Genomic DNA, 19,170 nt, shown 5'->3' with positions numbered 1-19,170 from the left:
CCAGTGTTGGAGCATTCACCGCTTCTGGAGGCAGGTTGTTCCACTGGTTAATTGTTCTAACTGTCAGGAAGTTTCTCCTTAGTTCTAGGTTGCTTCTCTCCTTGATTAGTTTCCACCCGTTGCTTCTTGTCCTGCCTTCAGGCGCCTTGGAAAATAGCTTGACTCCCTCTTCTTTGTGGCAGCCCCTGAGATATTGGAATACTGCTATCATGTCCCCCCTCGTCCTTCTCTTCATTAAACTAGACATACCCAATTCCAGCAGTCTTTCCTTATATGCTTTGGCCTCCAGTCCCCTAATCATCTTTGTTGCTCTTCTCTGTACTCTTTCTAGAGTCTCAACATCTTTTTTACATCGTGGTGACCAAAACTGGATGCAGTATTCCAAGTGTGGCCTTACCAAGGCATTGTAAAGTGGTATTAATACTTCATGTGATCTTGATTCTATCCCTCTGTTAATGCAACCCAGCACTGTGTTGGCCTTTTTGGCAGCTGCAACACATTGCTGGCTCATATTTAAGTGATTGTCCACTAGGACTCCGAGGTCCCTCTCACAGTTACTACTATTGAGCAAGGTACCCCCTATACTATACCTGTATGTTTGGTTGCACCAGCCTGGTCTAACCTGACAGGCCAGATTATGCTCACAGGCCAAGAATTACAGACAATGCTGCCAGTCCCATATACCTGTAAACGTTGAGCTACTCATACTACTGACAGTTGAAGAAGGAGTTTTTAGTCCATCGTTATCACCCAGTTGGACTTCTCTTTTTATAGACTGCTCTGGAATTAGATAAGGAAGACATTCCCGAGGTTGTGTCAGAGGCAAAGGTGTCCCATCCAGCTGTTTCTTTTTTCCTTCTTCCTCAGCTGAAATGGCAAAACGAGGCATTTCAAGAAACCCAGAACAATGCCGCCGGACAGTTAAGGGTGGGCTGGAGTCACTCTCTGTATGAGAGGATTCGGACACTGAGATATGTTTACGCAGTCTGAAAGAAAACGACAAAACACATTGCCATCACTCAGTTTGCACACAACAGGGTTTTAACCTAAATTCATTAATGGTGGTAATACTGAAATACTGAAATCAGGCAAAGGTAATTAAGTTGGATTAATAAATGAAGAAAGAAAGTAAGGACAAGGAAAAAAATCAGACTGAACTTTAATTTTATTTAACTATTTATTACATTTATATCTTGACTATTTTTTACAGTAGCGGTCCCCAACTTTTGCAGCTTGGCTGCCTGGCCAGGGAAGAGGGGAACTGGGCCGCATGAGTGGTGGGCCGGTATGCACGCACACAGCCCTTGTGTGAGTGGCAAGCCAGCATGCACACACACAGGTCAACTTGTGTGAGTGGTAGCCGGTGTGACTGCCCACCAGTCCACTGCACATAGACATACACAAGCACCCACCGGTCCACCGCACATGTGTACAAGTGTCCGCCAGCCCACCATGCATGTGCATGAGTGCCCGCCAACCCGTCACTCATACAAGTTGAGCTGCATGTGCATGCTCCGGCTAGCCACTCACACATCCCAATTTCAAATAGACCATGATCCATGAGTTGGGGACCCATTTTACAGGAAAGCAGCTTATGAAGGGAAGTTTCCTTAATTAACAGCTCTATAAAATAGTCTATATGGAGAGTGAGTTATTTGTCCAAAGTCACCCAGTGAGCTCTGTGCCTCAGGGGAATCTAGTATTTGGGTCCTTGCTTAAGACACAGATGCTGTTGCAGATGCTCTTGCTTGAGCAGGATATTGAACAAGATGGTCTCTATAAGTCCATAACTGAGAAATTAGAAATTCTAATTCTACGAATTAATCTCATCCCTGTCTCCCTCTTTTTCCATAAAGCCAAATTAAATGTTTTACTAAAATTGCATACTGAATTCTGATTTCACTGGGATTTAAGAAATGTGTAATGCCCTTGACGATGACCAATGGCATACTGGCTCTGGATGGAAAAATGAGTCTAAATGCCTTAAACGCTTTTAAGATTCTTTCTGCAAACAATATAAAGAATTGTAGCTTGAAATATTGTTAAACTACTGATCTTCTGAATTCTATTAAAGGAAGCATGTTCAATATAACAAATAATAGATCGCTGACATTTCACTTTTCTAAATTCTGCTGCACTGTGCCTTAAATGGCTGTATTTGTGCTGTACCAAGGTTGACCAACTATCTTGGACTTAGGATCACATTTGAGGCCACCCGGCTAAGCTGGTGGAATGAAGTCATGCAATGAAACCAACAGATGCTGCACTATGACCCACGTTTTTAGATTTTTGTAAAGATTTTAATGAAGGTGAATTTTAATAGCAGAAGATACTATTTTTGTTTATTGTGATATAAATTATGGGCTGCTTTATAGCATGTGAATTAAAATATATTGCTAAATGCACCTATTCATACATGGCTTTTTTTCTCCCTCCAAAAAGTATCCCTTTCCCAAAAAGATAAGTAGAACAGTTAAAATATATTCACACAAACTCACATTTCAGGGGATCCAATCACCCAGCTGCGGTCTCGACTCTTCAAGCCCACAAAGCTATCATGTCTGTCATCCTTTTCTTCACTGAAGCTCCGTTTGGTGGGTGGTGGCGTTTTTCTCTCTTCATGGATGGAAAGACGTTCCATGCTGCTATATACCTACAGGTACAATGTAACTGTTGATCAGCAAACCAAATGATTCAGAGCTTAAATACTGAATTTGGATGTCCATGGAGATTCTCAGTCATCCAGGCCATGGTTGTCCCAAAGGTACTTTTTTAAGAGGCAACTGGACTTTCTTGTTTTTATCTGAAGATGTTTCGCTTCTCATCCAAGAAGCGAGACATCTTCAAAGAAAAAAGAAAAAAGAAAGTCCAGTTGCCTCTTGAAAAAGCACCTTTGGGACTGAATTTGGTTATGTCTTTTGATTAGCTACCGTTACTTATCTGTAATTATATTCTCCAGAATTGAAGAAATCTGAGAATTTAAGACACATAAAACTGTATGCCCGTGAAAAATGCTATTCAAACGATTCTAAAGTTTACAGAATTGTTTAAAGCACAGCAATCAATACCCTCCCCCAGGTATAGTAAAATTAGGCACAGATGCCACTATATCCGTTCAATTCCAAAGATCAACATGGAGATTCTGAAGGAACAGTGAGTTATTTGAGACCAAGCACAATGGGATGGGGGACAGTGTAGACCAGGGGTAGGCAACCTCGGCTCTTTTATGACTCATGGACTTCAACTCCCAGAATTCCTGAGTCGGAGTTGAAGTCCATGAGTCATAAAAGAGCCGAGGTTGCCTACCCGACTCACAGATGACCATTCAAAGAACCACCATTACAAATAAAACCACATTCTTAAAATGGACCTTGGAAGATTAGGAAGAAACATTGGTCCTGGAGGAATGAAGTTTAACAGTGGAAGTAAAGAGAGAAAACACAACTAACTTCCAAAGAATGAAGTGATGGTGTTTAGAGATTATGGGGGGGGGGAGGCAAAACAATGCCTCGATCCAAGAAAAGGGTTAAGACTGACTTCAGAAGGAAGGAAATATCTGGGCATATGATTACCTTGACCCTATGAAAAATAAGAAAAGCAGGATCTCATTATAAGGAACCTCTAAAGACCAACAACACCGTTGTTAGAAAGGTTATTTTCAATGGGAGACGATGCATTCGGAATGGTATCCTTGGCTCAAAAGATTTTGACATTAACACAGAGAGAACTGTTAGTGGACATGATAATTCAAAAGTTATACCCAAACAACTTTCAAACTATTTGTACTCTCTTGAAGCAACACCTCCTCAGAAAAGGAAATCTGAATTTCCTCTTATATCTTACCTTCACAGCTTTCACTGATAATGGATGCTATTTAGATTTACAGAATTGTTGAGAGTCAGGCAGTGTACAAATGTAAATCATCATCACCATCTGCATTCTTGCTCTTGCATTGACAAGAGCCTATCAAGTTAGCCTCTACTAGCCTAGGAATGTCCTGACCTTCTCTGACATGTGAAACAGAAATGGGGATATCTACTTCCACAAAAAATGATGGAATGTCACCACAGATGTTTAGTTGTTGGCAAGATGGAGAGGTACCCTTGATAAAAGTAAAAATCATAGGGTTTCCTCACGGGCAACAGAAAATTCAATCAGTCTCCCAAAGAGTTAACATTGTTCCCAGACGCTATTTGGAATACAGTAGAAACTTTGGGGAAACAAGCATGCTCCCAGACAGAGAACTGCAAACTAAAAGAACTATTATGTGCGCATTTAATAAATGTAATATTTACAAATGTCTGCTGTGTAACCTTCACCAAGGCAAATAGGGCATAATTTATACCCATCCAGGGGGAAACACGCAAAATGGAGTCCTTCTGATTGACAGTCAGATGCCTACAAGAGGACACTGATGGCCTGAGAACTGTTGGGAATCTTGAAGAAGAATCAACAGAAGAATAAATAAAATAAATTGAATTAGGAAGGAAAAATCATTTCTATTAAGCAAAATCTCAGGGATGAATGTGCTAACACTATAAAAAAATAAAAAGTAGGCATTTGATGGACCTTTCAGGAGCAGAGCTTTTATTAACAATACTGTATGCTTTAAGAAATTCAGAATGGAGCTCTGTGCAAACACTTAACCCATATAGGCATGAAAAAGAATAAAAAGATAATGGAACCCCAAACCTTCTCAGAGTGAACAGTACTAATATATTTTATTTATATTTATTTCTACATACATACACACACATATACCACACACATACATAATTAAATATGTAATAATTTATTGGATTAAAAATATATTTTCTTGTACTGGTGCTCCCTAAAATCCTTTTTAAAACAGCTCAAACAACATTTGAAACAGACATTTTGGAAAGCAATACTTTATCTGTTTAATGCTGAAAATAAGTCAGCTGGTAACATTTCAAGATCCATAGTTAATCTACTTCCCCCCAAAATCCCACAGTAATAAGCCTAACCCAAAGAGGTATTTCAAAGAGAAATTATACCCCCAACTGACCACTGTGCGTTTTTAATCATGCCTCAGTGGTTTTACACTGATATTTTAAATCACCGAAGAGTTAATTGGAAGGAGAAAAGAAATTCATGTTTCTAGGACTGAACTCAACTGAGAATCTGATTTGCATATCAAACTGATGAAAATATCATTATAAAAAATTCACAACATCACAGGGTAGTTATTAATAAATTATCTGGCCCAATTGTCAGACAAGACTTTCAAATGAGCCTTCCATGCCACCCACTTTGAATACAGTATTATTCTTCAAAGTGTAAAATATAAGCATGCCAGCATCACATCCCTTAAAGATACTGGTTTAGTTTCCACTTTATTCTCTCTGCTTCCTCACAAAAAACTCCTTTCCAGTTAATATCAATCTTAATGTTCTCACAATATTCTTTAAGACTGTAAAGTATCTACTAACACATATACTGTATGTAACAAAAGAAAAATAGTCAGTGTGGTGTGTGTGTGTGTAAATAAATAATTTCAGTTGCATCTGCAGTTTCTAATGGTGATCAACGAGAGTATGCCGCTTAAATTACTGAATGCAAGGAATACTTATTAAACTGAATTTCAAAATTTGTGTTCCATGAACAAGTCACTTATGTACCTTCTATGTTATCAAATACATATTTAGAATCTTTCATAATATCCTGATATCAATATTCATTTTCTATTTTAAGATTGCTGAAAACTGAACTCTGCAAAGATATGACATCATAAAAATTCAAAATATCCCATGGTACCCTTGTGAATTTGGGTCTATGACGACTCACTGCAGCCAGGTGGGCGTGACTGGGTAGGCGTGGCCATCTGAGGGCTGCCAGGTGGGCGTGGTGAGTGGGCGTGGCTGGGTCGATGCGAAGGATTAGGTGCAGCCCATTCAGGACGGATGACTCGGGGCAGATGACTTGGGGCAGGTGGGTGGGCGTGGCCAAGTGGATGCAATCATGTCGGTGTGGCTGGCTAGGGGGCGCTGGGTGGGCGTTGCCAAGTTCGGAAGTGGCAAATTTGAAAGGCAAAGGGTGGGTCTCCCCCTCCCCCTTTAAAGAAATGCTCCTTTTTTCTTGCTGCTTCCTGAGCAGAGATTGCTATCTCTGGCAGGGAAGGGAGAGGTTGGATCCCCCCCCTACAATTTGGTGAAACAGAGCATTTTTGCTCTGTTATCTCTGTTATCCGCCCTCCTTTTGATGATCTCCCTCCTTCTCCTCCATTTCCACCCTCCCCTTCCCCATTTCTGTGGATTTGACCAAATAGAGAATGATGAATCCCTTCCTTGCTTCAGTGAGATATCTGGATTTATAACTCTGAAGAAATGTAGAAGTTGCATCCAGTGCTGATCATCCTCACATGCTCCATGTAGTGAACTAGCCCCCCCAAACATAGCAGAGAAGTCTCTGCTCAAAAAGCAGCAAGAAAAAATGCTCCGTTTCACCAAATTGTGGGGGGGGATCCAGCCCCTCCCTTCCCTGCCAGAGATAGATTCAATCTCTGCTCAGGAAGGAGCATTTCTCTAAAGGGGGAGGGGAAACCCACCCTTTGCCTTTCAAATTTTTTCGCTTCCCTGCTTCCTATTTGCCAGCATGTCCCTGGGTGATTTTTGTTTTGGTGGGGTGCCAAGTTGGCTCCATCTCCAGCTGCCCACGGTGACTTGTTCTGCGCCTACTTGGCCACACCTACCCTAGCCAGCCACACTGACGTGATTGCGTCCACTTGGCCATGCCCACTCACCCGCCCCGAGTCATCCGCCCCAAATGGGCTGCATCTAATCCTTCGTGTCGATCCAGTCACGCCCACTCACCCACGTCCACCTGGTGGCAGTCAGATGGCCACGCCTACTCAGTCACGCCCACCTGGCTGCAATGAGTCCTCCCATTCCCTGTGAATTTGATGTAGTGCTCCAGAACACAACTGTGGGGAGTTTGGAAAGTGTGGCATATATAACTGTGGCATATAACTTGAGACACAAATCCTTTCCATAAAGAGCCCACTATTGTACATATTGGTGACCTACTTTTGAAAAGTTGAGCTCCCAGCATACTACAGAGAGTTTTTCAAATTGTTTTCATCAGAATTTTCAAAACCCATGTATTCAGGAACACCTCATACCTTGCTAAATCTAGGTGAACATGAGGAAAACTGTCTAATTTTCATATGATCATCATCATTTGTGTCTTCCTCCTCCTCAGAATCTAAGTGTTGATATCGCTCAGTACGAGCTGCAAACAAGAAAACAGATTTGAGCTCAAGTATTTGCACAAGGAGAAAGCCTAGCGTATTAGTATTTTCTGCACTTAGAAGCAAATGTAGTGCAGGAAGGTGCACAGGTGGCTGCCATAGTATGGCATGATCATGCCAGGGTGTTGCTGCTACAGAGGGTGGGAGGGTGCACAGGCACACAGGCATGTGCAGTGGGTGCAAGCAGGCACACACTACAGAATACAAGATCCTGGGGAGAAGTACAAGATCCTCAGGAGAAAAAGCAGCAGGTGTGGGAGCAAGTTACAGGAATTATTTGAAACTTTCCCTGCCAGCTTCCCCCTTAACTTGCTAGTGGGAAGCTGGCAGGGAAGGTTTCAAATGGTGATCATGTGACCACAGGATGCTGCAAACATTGTTAAATGCAAGCCAATTACCAAGCACCCTGATCGTGATTAGATAACTTCAGATCACGTAAGGCCAGAATTTCAAGGACTAGTTGTAAGTACCACTCATTCAGTGCTGTCATAACTTTTAACAGTTGCTGAACAAGTCATTATTAACCAAAGACTACCTGATTAACTATAAAAGCTTCATGAGGTTGTTTAACTCAGTATGATCTGCTGAATAAAGCAAATCAAGCCAAACAGAATATAGATAGTCCTCAATTTACGACCACAATTTAGCCCAAAATTTATGTTGCTAAATGAGACATTTGTTAAGTGAATTTTGCCCCTTTTATGACTTTTCTTGTCACAGTTGTTAAGTGAATCATTGCAGTTGTTAAGTTAGTATCCTGGTTCTTAAGTGATTCTGGCTTCCCCATTGACTTTGCTTGTCAGGTCACAAAAGTTGATCACATGACCCTGGGACACTGCAACAGTCATAAATATGAACCAATTGCCAAGCAACTGAATTTTGATCACATGATCATGAGGATTCTGCAATGGTTGTAAGTATGAAAAACGATCATAAGTCACTTTTTTCAGTGCCGTTGTAACTTTGAACGGTCACTAAGAACTGTTGTAAATCAAGGACTACTGGTAAATTGTTTTCTGAATTCGCATTAGCTAAGGAAAAGGAGAACAATGTATAGAGCCCTCTAAATGGAGGCTATATACTGGACTGCAAGTTTTATCATCCTTCAACGCTATCCATATTGACTACAGCCAGTAGGAAATTTTCTTTAGCAAAATCTGGACGACTGTAAGTTGTCCATTCTTGACTTAAACCTAGCCACCCATCTCTTATGGCAAACAATATTGAAGAGTGGGAGTGGGAGAGAGAGAGAAAAAAAGAGAGAAAGAGAAAGAAAGAGAAAGAAAGAGAAAGAGAATATATCATCTTCTTTGCACAGGATTCAAGCATATGTAGGAAATCTATCTGCACAGAGCAAGCTCTCTACTTAAAAAATATTGATATTTAGTTCCCAGACACAATTAATCTTTTAACATGGGATATCTAAAGGAACAATTAGAATTATATATGGCTAAATGGACACTATGAAATTCAAATCTATTTTAGGTCCATTTTCAAAAATAGGCTTGTGCGTTTCCTATATTTATGAAAACATAAGCAAAATGCTAAAATAATTATAATCTCTGATCATTTTTCCTTACTGTCAAAATAACTAGTATCATCTTCTGACTCTAATTGTGGGATAAATTCTGCTTTTTGCCGTAGTAATCCATTCCAGTCTAAGTCTTTGAAGAAACTGTGTTGTTTCACTTCAAAAGCACTACCTGTAATGACAACAGTTGTGAGGAGTTCTTCATATAGTAGCAAGTACAGTTCATCTAAAATCTGAACAAAAATCAGAGCTCAGTAGAGACATGTTACACTCACTTTCTTCTCCAAAATAATGACAAGAGATAAATTGGTGATGTTGTAATAACATAAATTCAAATACGTCTGAATTACTTAACCATAAAGGAAGGAATAAGGGGATTTTGCATGCAGGTATATGCAATTTTTAAATTGTATGTTAGTTTTTTATACATTTTTTATTATTATGAGGAATGAGAATCTATGTTCAATCTCATAAGTTCTGAACAACTATCAAAGCAGAATGCAAAATATTTTAATACTGTTGCTGATGGAAGTATGTGGAACACTGGATAGAAATACTGGAACCTGTCTAGTTATTTGTCAGCAGATGCATTTTTAAAGGAATGTTTAAATATTGGCCAATATTAATCTCTACTAGAACAAAATAAACTTTGTTACAAGACCCACCAATACATTAACTGTACTAAGTTAGAAAACTGCAAGCAACAAGCACTAAGATTACATATAAAATTATATTTTTGTATTATGGAACTAATTTACACTTTTTTTGGCTATTTTACTCTAAATCAGGGGTGTCAAACTCACAACGTCACGTGACGTGTCGCAACTTATCGTGACTTTTTTGCCATTGCCGGCAATGGGGTGGGCGCCGTTTCGCTATGATGCATCCGGCCCGCGGGCCAGCAGTTTGACAACCCTGCTCTAAATGGACAAAATGGCATAGAAGTGGCATATATGTATACCCAAAATGGCATCTAACCTAATATTAAGTATGAAAAAATAAAAATTTACATGTCAATCTAAAATCATTTTTATAAATATGAAGCACCTGTTCCCAGTCTTTCCAAAGGGTTTTGTCGTAGGAGTTTACCAATCAAGTCCTGGGCATCTAGTGGTAAAGCTTCATCTCCTTCTGGCCAGACAATTTCATCTGCAGAAATTAGATTGACAGGATTACATTCTGCACAGGATTCTATGCATAGAATAGTGTTTTCATGTCTCATGCCCCTCAACTTCTCCTCCCTCAGATATAAGCCCCCACCACCACCAACAGCAATCTTCAGTTAAAAGTGTCCGAGGGATCTGATCATTGGGTCAAAATGATGAAAGCCAGGTAGTGCCTTCATCCCTTTCATATGTTTGCAAAATATCATGACATGTATAAAAAAAGAGCAGAACTTATACTGCAACAGCCCAATGCTGCTTTCATCTCCTGTCCTACTAACAACTCTGTCTTCAATGTCAGGAGAATCTCTTGATGAGAGATGTACCAGATGATATGCAGAAGCAAATTAAACTGATATTATGAAAGGCATTCTCCAGGTACAGATAAAATAATTATCTATTTTTTCAACCACTGTTGGATTAAATACATGCTATAATATTAAATATATTGCATATACAGATATATAGTTTAAATAGTTGGTTTAAGGACAGTCAATACTTGGAAAGGGCATGCCTGAAAGAAACAGTTTAGATCAAGGGTGTCAAACTCGCAACATCATGTGACGTGTTGCAAAGTATCATGACTTTTTTTCCATTGCCAGCAATGGGGTGGGTGCGGTTTTGGCATGATGCATCCGGCCCGTGGGCTGGCAGTTCGACACCCCTGGTTTAGATCCTTTCCCTGGGACAAAAAGAAAAAAAGCATTGCCGCTTTATTTTATTTTGTGCCTTCAAGTCAATGCTGACTTGGTGACTGCCTGGACATAAGGGGAACCTGGCAGGGAAGATTTCAGAAATGGTTTGCCACTGCCTCCTTCGGTGGGGGAGGGGGAAAGAGAGAGGGGAGAAAGAGGGAGAGGGAGGGAGAGGGTGGGGGGAGGGGAAGAAAGGAACTAACCTAAGGTCATTCAGCTGTCTTTGTGCCTAAGACTCATGTTTCCAAGTTTCTAGACTGGTGATGTGATCACTATACCAAACTGGTTTTCATTGCTACTTTAAGAATTGTATTAAGTTCAAATCTGAAATTCCATAAAGCAGCAGTAACATTTTTCAGGCTCATATGGAAATCCGAAAAAGATAGAATGCTTTAATGAATAGCTAAATATGCTGCCCTCAGAGGTCTGAAGCACTTCTGAATCATTTCTGAAGTACAGTATGCACAGCGCTACTGAATATACTGCAGGTGATATGGATATTTAGCTATCAACTAGGTTAATATTTTTTTGTAATACAATTGTATATTATCTCAGGCCTTTAATACTTATAAAAGTTGGATACCTACCACTGATAACTTGCCCAAATAACTCTTCTGGGGTGTCTCCAAAAAAAGGAACACAACCAACTAGAAATTCATACAAGATTATTCCCATGGCCCACCAGTCCACAGGCTTTCCATAACCTTGTCGCAATATTACTTCAGGCGCAATGTATTCTGGAGTCCCACATACCTGAAAAGAAAATAAAAAAATGTTCACAGGATGAAGAAACTCAAACAATAAAATTATATGTAAACCATGTTTAAACAATGTGAAACAGGTTCATTATTCATTACAAAAAATGTAAATATTTTTAATTAAATACTGGCACAAAAACATTTGAGATATGATTAATTTAAATCTGTCCAAACTGAACAGAATTTTTCACTGCTATTCTTAAAGGAGTTAAAATTTCAATTTTACTGTGCTGTTTCTGGGTCAAGATATAAAACTTATGTTGAACATATTTGCTTCAGGCAGTTTTTAAAAATTAATATATGCAGATATGCATAGTAATTTCAAAACTGTAATTTTGGCTTACTTGCTTATCCAAGAATTCTCTGGCATCTTTCTCAATATGACCTTCATACAGATTAGTTGTCAAACTCATTAAGCCAATTTTGGAGAGGCCAAAATCAGTCAATTTGACGTGACCCATTGAGGTTATGAGAAGACTGAAAAAGGGGAATACAGATTAGTATTATAATGCCATCTATGAACATTTAATCATGCCACAATACCATGCTATTATTTATCAACGCCTTCTAACAAATATTACACAGGCAGTCCTCAGCGTATGACCACAAATTGAGCCCAAAATTTATGTTGCTAAACAAGGCAGTTTTTAGATGAGGTTTGCCCCATTTTACAACCTTTTTGCTAGAGTTGTGAAGGGAATCACTGAAATTGTTACGTGAATCATGCAGTTGTTAAGTGAATCTGGCTTCCCCCACTGACTTTGCTTGTCGGAAGCCTGCTGGAAAGGTTACAAATGGTGATCATATGACAGTGCAACTATCACAAATCCATGCCAGTTGCCAAGTGCCTGAATTTCAATCATGTGACCATGGGGATGCTGCAATGACCGTAAGCGTGAAAACCAGTTATAAGGCCTTTTTTTTAAGTTGCTGTTGAAAACCACTAAATGAATGGTCATAAGTCGAGAACTACCTGTAACTTTAATATCTCATTACTGTAGAAAATGTCTTACATAAGAATATACTGAAAACCTTAAAGGATTATTTCAATGCAGTAAACATTCAGTAACATTTGAAATGTAGATTTCTATGCATTTTGCATGCTAGTGATTATGAAGTCATCTATGCTACCTGCCTCCCAGGGGAATTAAGCTTAGAAAGCTCTCATTGGACAATGGCAACAATTTAGATAAGAGTGACTAAAAAAGCACAAAATATTCCCATTCAGCTATGCCTCCAACCATATATCCTGTTCAAGGAAGCTTTCTTTCTTTCTTTCTGGTCTGTCTGCCTCCTGGGTGATGAGATATTTCAACAAGGAGAAAGAAAAAAACAAAAATGAAAGAAAGCCAGAATTAGCTATGTCCTAGCCCAAGTTTGTTTTTGGCCATGGTTACTGACAATTCTATTACTTTCTATTATCAGTACATCGCCTATGAAATTATTTTCACTGGAATATGACTTTTGACATGCATTTCCCCATTTATACCTTAAACTGTCACTATTTATATACATAAGCCTTGCCATAAAAGGAATTACCTGCTGAATAACACTTTAAAGAAAAAAAATCAGGGTCTAATTTGAGAAATTTGAGTAATTTTACATAAAGACACTGAATTGGACCCAAACTTAGTAATGCTTTTTAAAAAATAATTTAAATCAATGAGGTTTTGTTTTAAAATGCCCTTGAATTGATTTCTGATGACTGCATCTAGCTAAATTTCTTGCCAGTGTTATAGAACGATTTTTCATTGCTTTCTTCCAGAAAGTTTGAATTCTTACTAGATGTATCTAATTTAAATTCTATCTTTACAGTCTCACACATTAAACATTTGAACCAAGTACATGTGTATAAAAAGATAAAAATTATAGGCTTGTTCACCTTGCAGTTTTACTGGGTATTAAATGCAGTGTCCTTGTACAAGGACAATCAAAGCCTTCCTATTGTTGAAATGCCTCCCTTTAAATTTAGGACATGATTAATGAAAGAATAGTTATTCAATAAATTTTATCGAGATAATCACAATTGGATATTTGTCAAGAAGCAATTCAAGAATAAATATTAAAATGAAAAGTTGCCCCTCCAGAGGAGAGAAAATAGTACAAGTTGTTGCTATAGATATTTTTAGAATGAACAGGTGCAACTGCAAGTACAAACACGAGAAGTTAAAAGCATACTTGTCAGGTTTTAGATCACGGTGGACAATTCCATAATTGTGAAGGTATTCTAGTGCCAGTACCGTTTCTGCAAAATACATTCTTGCCATATCTACAGGCAATGCTCCAATGTTCTTCAAAAGAGTTGCACAATCCCCTCCTAGATCACAATAAAAACATAATTTCTATGTTCATTATCAGACTATACAAAGCTGACAGTATATCATGTTATATACCAGTGATGGCGAACCTTTTAGAGACAGAGTGCCCAAACTGCAACCCAAAACCCACTTATGCATCGTTGGGTGCCGGGTGGGTGTGGCCCATCGGCTGGGTGTGGCCAATTGGGTGGGTGTAACCCATTGGGTGGGCATGGCTGCAGTGGTAACAGCAGACTGGGTGGGGCTAAAAAGTTCAATCAATCAATTCCAACTTTGCAAGATCTTTTTTTTCCGCGAGAAGTTGAAATTGACTGATTGATTGAACCTTTTTTTTTTTTTTGCACACAGCAGCGGAGGCCTAAAGCGAAACGGTTTTATAAAACCCAGCTGAAGGCCTAGGACTGGGGCGACGGCACGCGTGCCCACAGAGAGGACTCTGAGTGCCGCCTCTGGCACCCGCGCCATAGGTTCCCCACCACTGTTACATACAGTATATCTTTATCTGTGTCTAATCAAAAGAAAAACTAAAACTAGACCAGGAATTTTAGAAGTTATTTTATTGGACCAAACGTTTGGCCAAAATTTTAGTCCAATGCATTATCTTTGAAATAACAGATCAGTTTCTAAATTCATTCTCAAAAGGCGTTCATAACTGAGGAATGTTACATTAATATAGAAAGGAGCAAAAAATAGGATATTTCTGTCTACTCTTCCATACAATGCTAAACAGATATTGATATGGAGGAAGACCAGGGAAATGTGAGGCAGATAGGAATATAATTTGGTGGTGATGAATTAGGAAAAATCAGTGGAAGTATTTGGTGCCTGTTTCCTCTTTTGGATCAATTAGCTCATTCTAGATCCAGCCGTATTGCTTTGGCTGCTGTTGGTAAATACCAACTCTGTTGGTAAGATCTCTTTCATTCAGAATAAAGTGATGGACAAATATACAGATATGGCATATATTGCTGAAATGTGGTAGAACAGAGCAAGTTTTATAGCACAATATAGTCATTCTATTTTGAAAGATGTGAAACAAATCCTAGACTGAGAAAAATAATGAAAGTATCCTAGCACCTAACTGAATCGTCATATTTAATCTCTCTCTTCCTAATGAAAACCATTTTGATTAATACATTTACTATAATGTCTGGATAAATTCTGGATACCTTCCACATACTCCATGACCATGCAAAGATGCCGCTTGGTTTCAAAGGAGCAAAACATGCTGACCACAAAAGGATTTTCTGCAAAAGTTAGGATATCCCTCTCCACAAAAGCTTGCTGAATTTGGTTCCTTAAAATAAGGTTCTGCTTATTAATCTTCTTCATTGCAAAACGTTGACGTGTATTCCTGTGGCGCACCAAGAACACCGCACTATGATAACACATGAACAATATGTTTTATAAGGGATTAGAAAGAATACATCTGAAGTTTCACCTGACTGATCAATTCATAAAGCTAAGTAAGAACTCACAAAATGGACAGGATTAATTAGCACCAAGTAATTTGCCTTTGTTCTCCAGGCTGTTCTTCAATTTTAAAGTTTTTTTTTTAATTGTGACGGATAGAATTTTATGTTGGATTCAAGTGAATGAAAATAGAAAACAAGAAAGAATAAAAGACTCTTAGAAATAAAGCTATTTACCAAGTTAGCATTACAAAATTTAAAATACTGAATCTGTTTCATTCATGTGTAACTTTTACTTCAAATATAACTTCTATAGTCAAATGTTCTTTTTATTTTTATCAATTCCCCGTGTATTAAGATTTTTTATATCCTTTTGTTTGACTAAGTATTCCTCTGGCGGGAAAAGTGGCTGCTTTCCTTTCTTTGAAAGAGATTTTCAGGCAGAGATGTGCAGCCATTTAATCTAAAAGAGAAAAGGTGCTGTGCATCTACAGAACCTATCAGTGCCTCCTTTAACTGGCAGGTACATCAAATGGGTTGAGTCAGATCCCTTCCAAATAATCTTTTCTGCTTCAAATCTGAAGCACATCCATATTTATTAGGGATTTGCAAAACATTCTGCATATAAACAATTCTCTGGACAGAACATCTAATTTGGGATGATGTCAGCTTGAGTCAAAACATTTTCTAGATATGGTCCTGCTGCTACTGATTTAGGCTCAACATGTGGTGGAACTTTGTGGGGAAATAGCAGGAATTGAAGCAGCAACTGGTACAACGAGAGAGTCATTTTGAAGCTAACTAATTAGAGGTTGGTAAGAGAGTCACAAAGAAAAAAAATTGCAGCTTGACAATTGGACTCATTGATGGATTGGTGCATCTGCTTGATCAGGGGATAACTGGTATGCAAGTATTTAGTTGCCTGCTGCCTCAGAGGAAGCCTTTAGATTCGCAATTCCATTTCTATTTTTTCATTTGTAGTTTTATTTTGACCTAAGATATTGTATTGATAAGAGCTTTAATCAGATGTGAAAAAGAAAAAAAGAGAAGAGAAATTCAGCCAGCTTTTGAGTTTAAATACACCCCTTCCCCCAAATCAAGAGAGTTGGCTTATTGGGGGATTCCTCCAGTGAGGTCTGTGAGTATTGGTACTGAGTGCCTTGCAACTTGCAAGGAATGTGAGCATGTACAATCAAGAAGGCCCTTTCTTTTTATACTTTAATAAGAGGTTTGCCCATAGGGCAGTGATGGTGAACCTTTAAGAGACTGAGTGCCCAAACTGCAACTCAAAACCCACTTATGCATCATCGAGTGCCGGGTGGGTGTGGCCCAGTGGCTAGGTGTGGCCAATTGGGTGGGTGTGGCCAATTGGGTGGGCGTGGCTGCCGTGGTAACGGCAGACTGGGTGGGACTAAAAAGTTCAATCAATCAATTCCAATTGCAAGATCTTTTTTTTCCCGCGAGAAGTTGAAATTGACTGATTGAACCTTTTTTTTTTTTTGCATATGGCAGCGGAGGCCTAAAGCGAAAAGGTTTTATAAAACCCAGCTGAAGGCCTAAGACTGGGGCGATGGCGCTCATGCCCACAGAGAGGGCTCTGAGTGCCGCCTCTGGCACCCATGCCATAGGTTCGCCACCACTGCCATAGGGCTTCTCTTCCCACCCATCTCCAGTTTAGGGTCCACTCATTACACTATCCAAACCATATTGCTTCCTTATAAAAACTTCACTAAATAAACCAAGGTTGTGAGAGCTAGGCTACTGGGAGGGAGGATATGATCAATGCTTAGCGGTCAAGGTAAGGCTGATTTTAGCACGATGCCTAGTCCTCCTGAGGCAGCAATAGTGCCATGAAATGGCCTCATGGTGACTCAGGAGCATTTCCTCAGCAGAAGTGAAGTTGGTGCTGGCATTTCAGGCAGGCAGCCATTTCTCTTGTTGGGAACACAGGAATACAAATAAAGGTCAGAGAAGGAGGAGCTACTGTTGCCTCCTGAATCTGAGCGCTCTGAATGCACAGTTTTATTCCTACAATTTACAAAACAAATGGCATATACAATCTTAAATTTTAAATGCAGCCATTTAAAAATATTAAAAAACAAATATTTGCATTCCCACATCATCAAGATATTTTTTATAAAAAAAATAAACCTCATTTTAAAAAACAAATGCTAGTATAACTTATTAGTCTTACCCATATGCCCCATTGCTGATCAATTTAATAGTTTCAAACCCCTCTTCTGATGGTGTTTTCTTGGATTGCACAGTAGCTCCCCGATTCTGAAAATAGCAAAAAAAACCTTTCATTCCACTTTTAATTTATATTGCATAACTGCATATTAACCACCAACCCAATTCTTCTGTGGAAGTATAAATGAATATAAATATTATGATTTCATTGTGCTTCTAAAGCTACATGCTTTTTTGCTAACCTGACAATTTCCATAATAAAATTGGAAGGAATTTGAACCGAAGGAGCTGAGTAAACGAACAGAGTGCTTGGTTTACTGTGGGCTGGATCCCTGGCCCTCCTGGGTGGTACGAGCTGTGAAGGAGTAGACGGGAAACTGTTCTGATGAATGCCTCCTTGCAGGAGGAGCTGATACAGCCATTCTTCAAAAAGGCACAGATAACCCTCTTCCTTAAGGAAATAGGCTGAGACTCAACCTAAGCAAAATTAAATGACTGTTGATTCAGAAGTCAACAGAGTCCAGAACAGTAATAACTTTAGTGTTAAATAAGGTCATACTCCCTACAGAAAGATATGATGGTGTGTGTGCATGACAATAAGAATAATTTCTCAAGATTCCAATCTAACACGATTTTTTTATGAGCCATAGTGATGCAGTAGTTAGAATGCAGTTTGAACCTCACCAGCTCAAGGTTGACTCATCCTTCCATCCTTCCGAGGTCGGTAAAATGAGGACCCAGATTGTTGGGGGCAATATGCTGACTCTGTAAATCGCTTAGAGAGGGCTGTAAAGCACTATGAAGTTGTATATGTCTAAATGCTATTGCTATTTATGAAACAGAAATATGGCTGCTTAGCAAATTTAATTTTCTATTCATTTTCTAAATATTTTCTATTATAATACTTAATATTATTCAACAGATAGGTACAGTGGATATAGAAAGTCTGTATACCCGTTAATGTGCCAGGTTTTTTAGATGCAAAAAAAAACAAAAAACCAGACCACGAAAAATCACCAAAATTTTTCCATCTTTGTTCAATTCAATTGAAAAACAAACTGGAATCTTTAGAGAGGAAGAAGGGGGGAAAAACCTAGAATAATGTTACTGTATAAGTGTTCACACCCTTTTATAAATAGGGATGTGGCTGTGTATGTTATACTAGTGTGTATGTTATACTAGCTTGTATGTTGTAATGTTGTAACAGCTTATATGTTATATTAAGGGTGGAAAAAATTCTGAAGTGCTTTATCTGGGTCTGGGTTTTTTACACTCAAAAACCTGGCATTTTAACAGGGGTGTGTAGAGGTTTCTATATCCACTGTAATTATCATTAGGGAAAAATGTGCACAACTTATACTTTGCTAATATCAGTACAGAAATGTTTTTATATTATGGAATGGAGCTTTTTAAATCACTACCTTTCCTTCTGCAGAATCATCTGTCTCTGGGGTATCTGGACTATCACAACTATTCAGCTGGGCCATTTCTGGAAAGAAAGGAAAAACATTGTTGGAATATTCATGAGCAGGAAGAGTCATGTGGTAACTCAGTCAGCCAATGTGAAGAAAGTGCTACTGAGTCTGTGCAAAAGGTATTGAGTTAGGAGCTGGATTTTGTTTGTTTCAGTTTCAGTCTAAGGTCTATCTCTGCTGTAAAAAGTCTTCATTGTACTATGTTGCTGTAAAGAAGAATGTATGATATTGTAAATAATTTTATATGAATATAAAGAGTTTATTTGAATCAGCTAAATGCAGTCAACTGTGAGAGCTTCTGATTTATTTTTACCAACAGAGAAAATTAAAATTCTCTAACAAACATGCTTTTAAGATG

General features: G+C 38.7%; 1 protein-coding gene across 1 annotated transcript in view; it reads right to left on the bottom strand.

Annotated features, from left to right (window-relative positions):
* MAST2 (microtubule associated serine/threonine kinase 2) overlaps window positions 1-19,170 on the bottom strand; it is a 47,609-nt gene that overhangs the window by 13,429 nt on the left and 15,010 nt on the right. The window contains exons 7-17 of the mRNA XM_015811527.1: window positions 18,759-18,826; window positions 17,342-17,427; window positions 14,905-15,113; window positions 13,596-13,734; window positions 11,762-11,894; window positions 11,247-11,412; window positions 9,849-9,950; window positions 8,851-8,973; window positions 7,142-7,251; window positions 2,499-2,653; window positions 685-986 (exon numbers count right to left, since the gene is read on the bottom strand). Coding sequence (XP_015667013.1) covers window positions 685-986; window positions 2,499-2,653; window positions 7,142-7,251; window positions 8,851-8,973; window positions 9,849-9,950; window positions 11,247-11,412; window positions 11,762-11,894; window positions 13,596-13,734; window positions 14,905-15,113; window positions 17,342-17,427; window positions 18,759-18,826 — 1,593 coding nt within the window. The remainder of the gene's footprint in view (window positions 1-684; window positions 987-2,498; window positions 2,654-7,141; window positions 7,252-8,850; window positions 8,974-9,848; window positions 9,951-11,246; window positions 11,413-11,761; window positions 11,895-13,595; window positions 13,735-14,904; window positions 15,114-17,341; window positions 17,428-18,758; window positions 18,827-19,170) is intronic.

This window comes from Protobothrops mucrosquamatus, unplaced genomic scaffold (assembly GCF_001527695.2).
Source record: "Protobothrops mucrosquamatus isolate PMUCROS unplaced genomic scaffold, P.Mucros_1.0 scaffold44, whole genome shotgun sequence".
Taxonomy (NCBI): domain Eukaryota; kingdom Metazoa; phylum Chordata; class Lepidosauria; order Squamata; family Viperidae; genus Protobothrops; species Protobothrops mucrosquamatus.
This window is presented reverse-complemented; position numbering and strand designations above follow the sequence as displayed.